This window comes from Megascapheus bottae, chromosome 25 (genome assembly GCF_031878675.1).
Source record: "Megascapheus bottae isolate mThoBot1 chromosome 25, mThoBot2.hap1, whole genome shotgun sequence".
NCBI classification, from domain to species: Eukaryota; Metazoa; Chordata; class Mammalia; order Rodentia; family Geomyidae; genus Megascapheus; species Megascapheus bottae.
In genome coordinates, this window is record NC_143533.1 from 9,529,359 (window position 1) to 9,540,721 (window position 11,363).

Sequence of the window (11,363 nt, forward strand, 5' to 3'; positions counted from 1 at the left end):
AACTGGCTTGGGGGCCAGTTCTGAATATGAACAGTCTTGGGTCGCCGTGAGCTGGGGTGCTGGCACCACCCACTGGGCACGGGTACCAATCACAGTCTCTGCGGGTGATGGACTGCCCAGCACAGCCTTAAGTCGGCCTGCGGTCACCGCTGGACCCTGGCGATTGGTCTACAGAGGGGAAGGCGCGCAACCAATGGGAGCCACAGCTCGCGAGAATCTGGAGCGCGGGAAAGAGACCCATATAAACCCCCGTGGCGGGAAAGTCACTTTCGGATCCGTGGCCACTGAATCACCCTCCTCTGGGCCTTTGGCTCTCTCTCCCTCTGTTAGGACATGGTGCGGACTAAAGCCGACAGTGTCCCAAGCACCTACAGAAAAGGTGGAGTGGTGGAGAGAATGGGGAGGCGCTTTGCTGCCCGTGGGTGCGTGGGGCGGAGATGACCGCGCTCTCCCCTACTCCAAGGAAGCGGCTGCCTGGCCTTGCCCTTCTGGATCATGGGGCTCTCCTCGCCCATTACTGGGTCTGATACTGTGTGAACCTTTTGACCTGACTCTGATTTCCCTTCCACTCATGCACCCTCTTGTCTCTCTTTGCAGTGGTGGCTTCCCGCGCTCCTAGGAAGGTGTTTGGTCCCTCCACTTCTGCCGTCAACTCTCCATCTCCTTCATCCAGAAAAGGTAAGAAGTGCCCTTAGGGGTCTGGGCCTAAGAATCTGCAAGTCTCCCCAGTATTAACTATGGATTAATATTCTACCTCCCTCTTAGACTTTTATTTTGGGTCCTCACACTTAAATTTCTTTTTTCGCTTCAGAAGGGAGACTTGGGCTTATAATAGGCTGGGATGGGAGGGGAGGATTCTTATGGAAGAGAATCTCAAGTGAAGAACCACTTTTCCCCCCTCCATCCCCTCCTAAGCTTTTCTTTCCTCCTTTCCTTTTTTCTTCCTTCCTTCCTTCCATCCCTCCCTCTTTTCTTTTTTCTTTCCTTCTTTCTCTCCTTCCTTCTTCTCTTTTTCTTTTTCTCTCTTTCCCCTTCCTTCCTTCCTTCCTTCCTTCCTCGCTTCCTTCCTTCCTTCTTCCTTCCCTGGTCCTGGGCTTGAACTCAGGGGTCTGGGAACTGTGCCTGAGCTTCTTTGTATGCAAGGCTAGTGCTCTACCACTTGATCCACAGCACCACTTCAGCCTTTTTTGAGTAGTTTATTAGAGTCTCACAGACTTTCTTGCCTGGGCTGGCTTCAAATCATGATCCTCAGATCTAAGCCTTCTTAGTAGCTAGAATTAAAGGTGTGAGGCGCCAGCAACAACCTTTTTTTTTTTTTTAATATAATTCTATGGTTACTTAAGGTATTGCATACAGATGTTACTGTTTCATAAGTCTTGTAATGAATACATTTCTTTTTGTACAAATACCACAGAGCTTTGTTTGCTCAAGACTAGTGCTGTACTACTTGAGCCACAGTTCCACTTCTAGCTTTTTATGGTGCTTAACTGGAGATATGAATCTCATGGACTTTTCTGCCTTGCCTGGGGTAACTAGTAGCTAGGATTACAAGCATGAACCATTGGTACCAACTCTTTTTTTTTTTGCCAGTCCTGGGCTTGAGCTCAGGGCCTGAGCACTGTCCTTGGACTTTCTCAAGGCTAGAGCTCTAGCACTTGAGCCTCAGCACCACTTCCAGATTTTTTCTATATACGTGGTTCCAAGGAATCGAATCCGGGCCTTCGTACTTGCTAGGCAATCACTCTACCACTAGGCCAAACTCCCGGCCCATGACTTTACTTTTTAAGTTTAAGTAATACATTTATATTATGACAGTCTCACTTTGTAGCCCATTCTATCTTCATAGTCTTCAATCCTCTTGCCTCAGCCAGTTCGGATGGCTGGGATTACAAGTATGTACTACTAGGCCCTAAATTATTCCCTCTTCTGAAGAGTTAATTTAAAATACTTGCTGTTTCAACCTCTTCATGTAAATGAAGTGTTTGAAAATAGATGAGATTATCCAGACTATCTTATATTTTATTGTCTGTTCAACTTCTGAATCATCTTGGCCAACTGAATTGGTCCTTAAAGTGAGTTTAACATATATAGCCAATCAAAAATTTAAAAAAAAAGCCAGAATGGAGGCTGAGAGTTTGGCCTAATGGTAGAGTGCTTGCCTAGGATGCATGAAGACCCAGGCTTGATACCACATACATAGGAAAAAGCCAGAAGTGGTACTGAGGCTCAAGTGGTAGAGCTCTAGCCTTCAGCAAAAACAGTTCATGGACAGTGCCTAGGCCAGAATTCAAATCATAGGATTGGGGTGGGAGAGAGGGGAGCCAGAAGTAGAGCTATGGCTCAAGTTGTAGTGCAAAAAGCTCAGGGGCAGCATGAAGGCCCTCTAAGTTCAAGCCCCAGGACAGGCACACACCAAAAATCCTTCACAGATCTGTTATGGTAGTATACTACTATGACTACTACCGGGGCTTGAACTCAGTGGCCCATATTCACTTAGCTTGCTTGTTTACGGTTGGAGATCTACTGTTTGAGCCATACCTCTAGCTACTTGGAGGATCTCAGTTTAAAGCAAGTCTGGAAAGAAAAGTCCTCAGGACTTCATCTCAATTAACCAGCAAAGAGCTGGAGATGGGGCTTTGGCTTGGCAGTAGAGTGGCAGTCTTGAGCTTAAAAAGCCACTAAGTGGGCTAGGAGTTTGGTCTGGTGGTTGAGTGCTTGCCTAGCATGCATAAAGACCCGGGTTTGAGTCCTTGGTACCACATACATAGAAAAAAGCTGGAAGTGGTTCTGAGGCTTAAGTGGTAGAGCTCCAGCCTTGAGGAAGTCCAAGGATAGGGCCCAGGCCCTGAGCTCAAAAAAAAAAAAAAAAAGAAAAAAGAAAAAGCCACTAAGTTCAAGCCCTAAAACTGACAAAAAACAAAACAAAACAACAACAAAAACCAGCACAAAAAGGACAGGAGGCATGATTCAATAGTCTAGGAAGTGTGAGGCCCTGAATTCAAGGCTCAGTGCCACTGAAACAAAACAAAACACTGCTGTTGAGTATTTTTTTAATGGGAAAGCATTACTATAAGCATTCTTTAGTAAATACAAATAAAAGAACCAAAAATCAGGACTGGGAATGTGACTTAGTAGTAGAGTGCTTACCTGCCATGTATGAAGCCCTGGGTTCTATTTCTCAGTACTATATAAACAGAAAAAGCCAGAAGTGGTGCTGTGGCTCAAGTGGTAGAGTGCCAGCTTTGAGAAGAAGCAGCTTAGAAGTGCAGGAACAGTGCCCAGGCCCTGAGTTCAAGCTCCAGGACTAGCAAAAAAAAAAAAAAAAAAAAAGGCAAAAAGAAAGAAAGAAAATCAGGCTTGTTTGCTTTTTTTTTTTTTTTTTTTTTTTAGCTCCAGGTGTGTGACTCATGCCTGTAATTCTAGCTACTCAGGAGGCTGAGATCTCAGGCTGTTGGTTCAAAGCCAGCCAGGCACTAAAGTCCGTGAGACTCTTATCTCCATTTAACCACCAGAAAACCAGAAGTGGTGCTGTGGCTCAAGGGGTAGGGAGGTAGCCTTGAGCTGAAGAGCTCAGGGACAGTGCCCAGGTCCAGAGTTCAATGCCCACGACCAACCAAGAGAGCATAAGACCCTGAGTTTAAACCCTAATATTGGAACTGGGAGCATTGCCTACTGGTAAAGTGCTTGCCTAGCATGCATGAAGCCCTGGGTTCAATTTCTCAGTACCACATACACAGAAAAATAAGATAAACCTCAACATCACCCCATATGGGGGAAAAAAAAGTTACAATTGAGAGTCTGTAAGTTCTAGCAGAATTTGTGACACACACCTGCAATCCCATCACTTGAGAGGTTGGAGAGAGGAAGATGAAGAATCAGAAAGCCAAGCCAGGCACCATTGGCTCATACCTGTAATCCTAGCTACTCAGGAGGCTGAGATCTCAGGCTCTTAGTTCAAAACCAACCTGGGCATGATAGTCTGTGAGACTCATCTCCAATTCATCACCAGAAAACTGGAAGCAGCGCCATGGGTCAAGTGATAGAGCACTATCCTTGAGATGAGGAACTCAGGACAGTACCCAGGCCCAGAGATCAAGCCCCATGATGGACCAAAAAAAAAAAAAGAATCAAATTCAAGGCCAGCCTGTACTATAGAGCGAAACTTTGTCTCAAAAGAAGCAAAGAAAGGAAATGAGTTAAGTTCTTTAAAGAATGGCATTACATTCTTAGTTCTTACTTAGTTTTGCTTATGTTTTACAGCTGAAAACAAGTATGCAGGAGGGAATCCAGTTTGTGTACGCCCAACTCCCAAGTGGCAAAAAGGAATTGGAGAATTCTTCAGTCAGTCTCCTAAAGGTTCTGAAAAAGAAAATCAGATCCCTGAAGAGGCAGGACCCAGTGGTTTAGGAAAAGCAAAGAAAAAGTAAGTTTGGGGGTTTTGGAATATAAAGAAAATATTCTCTTGGAAATAAAGGACAAACAGAATATTGAGTTGCATTTCTTTTCATGCCAATAAGAAAATATAAACCATAGATATTTCTTTTTTGTTGTTGTTGTTGGTCATGGGGCTTGAATTTTGGGTCTGAGTGCTGTCCCTGAGCTCTTCAAGTCAAGGCTAGCACTCTACCACTAGGCCAAACTCCCAGCCCCTATGTATGTATGTATGTATGTATGTATGTTTGTATGTGTGTGTGTGTGTGTGTGTGTGTATATATATATATATTTTTTTTTTTTCCAGTCCTGGGCTTGAGCTCAGGGCCTGAGCACTGTCCTTGGACTTTCTCAAGGCTAGAGCTCTACCACTTGAGCCTCAGCACCACTTCCGGCTTTTTGTATGTATGTGGTACCAAGGAATTGAACCCAGGTTTTCGTGCATGCTAGGCAAGCACTCCTGGCCCCTAGATATATTTTTTAAACATGTATTATTTCTTTTTCTTTTTCTTTTTCCATGCCCGACTGGCTTGTTTATTGGAGAAAGGGACATGGAGTAACAATGTAAAGACAGCTGGGACGCTAGGTAGGGAAGAACACCCTCCCCTCCCCATATGTGCCCACTGCCCCAAATAAAAAATAACCAACTATGAGGGAGCAGCCGAGACAGTGACCCAGGGCAGGGGAAGAGACACGAACTCAAGGGCAGCAGCATGTATTATTTCTTAAAGTTCACTCCCAAATTCCAGACATTCTAAAGAGAATCAGTTCCCATTCAGGTAACTACTATATTATTAACTATGACCTCAACTGCCTTTATTCTTTTTAATTAGTGTCATTTTAAAAGAAAATTTACATCTCTCTTGAATTCCATTAAGTTGCCTGCATCTTAAAAAAGTAAAAGCTGTTAGGGAGCCGGGAATTTGGCCTAGTGGTTAAAGTGCTTGCCTAGCATGCATGAAGACCTGGGTTCGATTCCTCGGTACCACATACATAGAAAAAACCCAGAAGTGGTGCTGAGGCTCCAGTGGTAGAGCTCTAGCCTTGAGAAAGTCCAAGGACAGTGCTCAGGCCCTGAGCTCAAGTCCAGGACTGGCAAAAAAAAAAAATAAATAAAAGCTGTTAGGACTAGCTAAGTCGTACAGCCTGCATCTAGTGTTCATGATGTCCTGGGTTCAATCTCTAACACCAAAACAAAGAAGAAAATACCAGTTGAAAGCCACACACACACACACACACACACACACACACACACACACACAATGTAGAAAAAAGAAGTATAGAAATTCTATTCACTAGAAACAACTAAGGCTAATACCATTGTGTATTTTTCTTACAACTTCTTTATAAATACTCTAGAATACTTTAAAACAAAAGACAAAGCAGGGCACCAGTGGCTCACACCTATAACCATAGCTTCTCAGGAGTCTGAGATCTGAGAATTGAAGATAGATGCCAATCTGGGCAGGAAAGCCTGTGAGACTAATTATATCCAATTAGCCTCCAGAAAACCAGAAGTGGCACAGTGGCTCAAAGTGGTAGAGTGCTATGTTTGAGTGAAAAAGCTCAAGCCCTATAATCAACAACAACAACAACAAAACAAATAGGGATAAAACTATATATATTAACTGGGGTGGGAAGTTTGGCCTAGTAGAGTGCTTGCCTAGTATACACAAAGACCCGGGTTCGAGTCCAGACCTGGGTTCGAATCCTCAGTACCACATACATAGAAAAAAGCCAGAAGTGGTGTTGAGGCTTAAGTGGTAGAGCTCCAGCTTTGAGAAAGCTCCTGAGTTCAAGCCCCAGGACTGGTACAAAAAAAAAAAAGCTTGGCTTGGTGGCTTATGCCTGTAATCTTAGCTGAGATCTGAGGATCATGGTTCAAAGCCAGCCTGGGCACAACAGTCCATGAGACTCTTATCTCCAATTAACCACCAGAAAACTGGAAGAGGCGCTTTGGCTCAAGAGGTAGGGCAGTATCCTTGAGCTAAAGAGCTCAGGGTGCTGTCCCTGAGTTCAAGGCCCATGACCGACCATAAAAAGGAAAAAAAAAAAAGAATGAAAGAAAGAAAGAAAAATAAATATGGAGTCGGGCTGAGATGTAGCTCAGTGGCAAAACACTTGCATAGCAAGTGCATTGTCCTGGTTTCAACCCCAGTGCTAAAAAAGAAAGGACAAAAAAATAGAGTTAAAAAAAACAGAGTCTTACAGTTCTTCCTTGAAAATCATTTCACCTAGATTTAGAGAAAAAGGATGGGGCTGGGAGCACGGCCTCGTGGTAGAGTGCTTGTCTAGCATCCTCCGAACCACAAACACAGAAACACTTGGAAGTGGTACTATAGCTCAAATGGCAGAGTGCTGGCCTTGAGCATTAGTGTTTAAGGACAGTGCCTAGGCCCTGAATTCAAGCCCAGGACTGGCAAAAAAGAAAAGAGAAAAAGAAAAGGGATGGATTATAGGAAAGGAGATGGTTTTCATTTTAGCTCACTAACTCTAAAAAGCTACAAGATAATTAGTCAATATAAAAAAGGTTTCATGGGCTGAGAGTTTGGCCTAGTGGTAGAGTGCTTGCCTAGCATGCACGAAGACAGGGGTTTGATTCCTCGGTACCCCACATACATAGCAAAAAGCCGGAAGTGGTGCTGAGGCTCAAGTGGTAGAGTGCTAGCCTTGAGAAAGTCCAAGGACAGTGCTCAGGCCCTGAGCTCAAGCCCAGGACTGGCAAAAAAGAAAAGGGTTCATTTACATATGCTTTGGAAAGTAGCAGTGGTTCTAATTTAAATTCTCTGAACTGTACTAGAATTTCTAATGTCTTGAGGTTTGTTTTGTTTGGTACTGGGGACTTAACGTAGGGCTTCTTGTACACTAGGCAAGTGCTCTACCACTGAGTTATATTCCCAGCCCTTTGAGTTTTTTCTTTCTTTCCGGTTAGTTGTGGGGCTTGGGATTTTTGCTGAAGGCTAGCATTCTACCACTCTGAGCCACAGTGCCACTTTCTATTTTCTAGTGACTAATTAAACAATCCCACAGATTTTCTTGCCCACACTGGGCATTTTGTTTTCTGTGTAATAGCTGATATGGACTGGAACACTACTTTTGATATTTCCTGAGTAGTTTATTGGAAGTAAAAGTCACACCAACTTTCCTGCCCAGGCTGGCTTCAAACCATTATCCTCAAATCTTAGCCTCTTAAGCAGCTAGGATTACAGGCATGAGCCACCAAGGCCCAGGTGAATATAAACTTTGGAATTTATACTCTGAAAGTTATTCCAATGGCCAAATCTGTCTCCCAAAATTAGGGTAAACTCCCCTCAACTGTGTGGGAAAGAGTTAGAATTTTGCTTAAAGTTTGACTAGAAGAGTCAGGCGCAGTGGCTCACACCTATAATCCTAGCTACTCAGGAGGCTGAGATCTGAGGATCATGGTTCAAAGCCAGCCTGGGCACTAAAGACCTTAAAAACCATGACATTCTTATCTCCAATTAACCATTAAAAAAACAGAAGTGGTGCTGTGGCTCAAGGGGTAGGGTGGTGGTCTTGAGCTGAAGAGCTCAGGGACAACGCCCAGGCCCAGGGGTGGGGCAGGAGCCTTGAGCTGAAGAGCTTAAGGACAGCACCTAGGCCCATAGTTCAAGCCCCATAACCATCAAAAGAAAAAAAGAAAATTTTTTTTTCAGTCCTGGGCTTGAGCTCCAGGCTTGAGCACTGTCCTTGGGCCTTCTCAAAGCTAGTGCTACTACCACTTGAGCCAAAGCACCATTTCCAGCCTTGACCATTCAGGCTTTCTGAATCTCATTTGAGAACAGGAGCTTAGAATACATCCCACTAATCTTTTTCAGCTCTAAAATAAAAGTTCTGATTTATGATTAAGATTTTGACTTTCAATTGGCTTTTCCCAAGAACAAATGACTTTAGGATAGTGTGAATGTACTATTTTCAAAAAGACTGTATTATCATAGGCTAACAAATAATTTTGGAGTTATTCTTTTTCCCATTCCTGGGGCTTGAACTCAGGGCCTGTATACTGTCCTTGGGTTTTCTCAAGGCTCGAGCTCTACCATTTGAGCCATAGCATCACTTCCAGCTTTTTCTATGTATGTGGTACAAAGGATCTTTGTGCATGCTAGGCAAATATTCTTACCAGTAGGCCCAAACTCCTGGCCCCACTTTTTTTTTGTACCAGTCCTGGGGTTTGAACTCAGAACCTGGGCACTGTTTCTGAATTTCTTCTGTTAAAGGCAAGCACTCTACCACTTAAGCCACAACACCACTTCCAGCTTTTTCTGTGTATGTGGTACTAAGGAATCAAACCCAGGGCTTCATGCATGCTAGTCAAACATTCTATCACTAGGCCACACTCCTGCAATTTTGGAGTCTTTCTAAGTAGATTATACATTTATACAGTTCAAAATGGTATAAGTTTTGGTATAAGTTGCTGCTCACGTGGGTTCGTTAAACTTTTGCTTTGTATTATCACAAAGTTCTCATGTATTAGACAAACTCTACTCCTACATATTCTACTTATCTTCTATTCAACTCATTGAAAAAAGATACTATATTAATAAGATTTTCTATTTTGTTTTACTTATTTCATATCTCTCTCTCTCTCTCTCTCTCTCTCTCTCTCTCTCTCTCTCTCTCTCTCTGTCTCTCTTTCTCTCTGCCAAGTGTCACTAAAGTAGCCCAAGCTGCCTTCCAATTTTTAATCCTCTTGCCTCAGTTTCCTGAGTGCTAGATATGCACTACTACTTCCAATTGAGACATTCCTTTTAAAACAGAAACATCGGGGCTGGGAGTTTGGCCTAGTGGTAAAGTGCTTGCCTAGCATGCATGAAGACCCGGGTTCGATTCCTCGGTACCACATACATAGAAAAAAGCCAGAAGTGGTGCTGAGGCTCAAGTGGTAGAGCTCTAGCCTTGAGAAAGTCCAAGGACAGTGCTCAGGCCCTGAGCTCAAGCCCAGGACAGGCAAAAAATAAATAAATAAATAAAACAGAAACATCATCATATCCAAAATGAAAATCATCAATCCTCCTAAACAAAAGCCAAACAAATTATTTTGTTTTTGCACTATTACTTGAAATTTGTAAATGTTTGCCGACTAATGGAGTTTATTTTTCTAGTCATTTCAGTAGATCTACTGTGCTTTAATGTTTATGATGTATGTTTTTAACTTTTTTTTTAAACAGTTGGTAGTTAGGTAACTGTTAAAGTTCTCTGCTTTCTTTACAGAACACGTCCTTTGCAACCTGATCACTTGGATGATGAAAAAGAATAGAACTTAATTATTCATATTTGAATAATGTCTCATGTTTACTCTTGTATCCTAGAAGTTTGTGATGTTTGTCCAATTGGCTTTGTTAAATAGGCATTTAATTTTTTAAAATGTTGCTAAAACTTAATTGTTCAAAAGTAAGTAGTTGTGAATCGAAGACTTTGTAAACTTGTGGCTACTTTTTTACTCATGTTCAGTTTAATGTGGTTTCTTTGATCTAGTGTTAAGCTTCTGTTCTCATAAAATATTAGATTTCATCATTTAATTACCAATCTCCTACTTTGAGGTTTGCATAGAGTTTTGTACTGATGTCATTTTTATGAACATTCGATAATTGGAATGGGGCCATATTTCTATTTCTTTTGTTTGCTCTAAAATAAAACAGGCTTTTGTACATCAAATAATTCAGTATTTTTTAAAAGATTATATGGGCTGGGAGTCTGGTGAAGTGGCAGAGTCCTTGCCTAGCATGCACAAAGACCACGGTTCGATTCCTAGGTACCACATACACAGAAAAGGCGAAAGGAGTGCTATGGCCCAAGTGGTAGAGCTTTAGCCTTGAGAAAGCCCAAGGACAGTGTTCAGGCCATGAGTTCAAGCCCCAGGACTAGCAAAACATTTTTTTTGTTTTTGTGGTACTACGGAATCAAACCCAAGGCTTCATGCATGGTAGGCAAACACTCTACCACTAAGCTACATTCCTAGCCCCAAGAGTAGATTTTTGCCTTAGGTATACATTTAATATAGAATTGCCCTTTGGACTTGTAATTTTCCATTTGTATATCAATGAAAACTGATAGGCAAATCAAACCATAAACCTAGAGCTATGTCTAAAAATCAGTGCTTTACTAGCCCCCCAAGCTAAAAAGAAACTGCCCAGAAAGCACTGGTGCCACTGGTGCTCCAAATGTTTAAAAATTGTTCAGGGACTTTGAAAAGAAAGTTGTGCTTCACCTGAGAAAACTATAATCATTGAAAGACTTAAATATTATGAAAAAGAAATTTGCAAAATATAAAACAAAATTTAAAAAAGGAAAGGAAACTTTGAACCTTAGGTATCAAGCAAATGCCAAGTCTAACGAACCATGCTAGTACTAGACTACTTAATTTAAAAGTAAAAACAAAAACAAACCTACAAAAGAAATGAATGGGGACCGGGAGTTTGGCCTAGGGGTAGAGTGCTTGCCTAGCATGCACGAAGACCTGGGTTTGATTCCTCGGTACCACATATATGGAAAAAAGCCAGAAGTGGTGCTGAGGCTCAAGATGTAGAGCTCTAACCTTGAGAAAGTCTAAGGACAGTGCTCAGGCCCTGAGCTCAAGCCCAGGATTGGCAAAAAAAAAAAAAAAAAAAAAAAAGAATGTTTTATAGACCCTGGGAAAAAATTTCAGGAAAGTACAAAAATTAAAAGCATTCACTTTTTTAAATTTTGTAATTCTTTACTGTGTAATAGCTCAGAACATCAGTTCTAAGTAACAGAATTGACAATTGAGCAAGGGAACATAATTTGGGTTGTATAATTCTTGCTTTAATAAAATTCCTTACACAGTGAAAAAAATAAAAATCTTCAGTGTTTCTATTTCATTTCTTAAAGTAATCAGTGATATTAGTGTAGAGGCACATCTAATATTTGTTAACTCATTCTTGCTTCCTCAT

General features: G+C 42.0%; 1 protein-coding gene across 1 annotated transcript; it reads left to right on the top strand.

The window, feature by feature from the left end:
• The first annotated feature begins 236 nt into the window (after positions 1-236).
• Pclaf (PCNA clamp associated factor) lies at positions 237-11,159 on the top strand. Its single transcript, XM_090357746.1, has 4 exons — positions 237-379; positions 598-678; positions 4,261-4,423; positions 9,664-11,159. The coding sequence occupies exons 1-4, from the start codon at positions 334-336 to the stop codon at positions 9,707-9,709; spliced, it is 336 nt and encodes a 111-aa protein (XP_090213872.1). The 5' UTR covers positions 237-333; the 3' UTR covers positions 9,710-11,159.
• Positions 11,160-11,363: the final 204 nt, after the last annotated feature.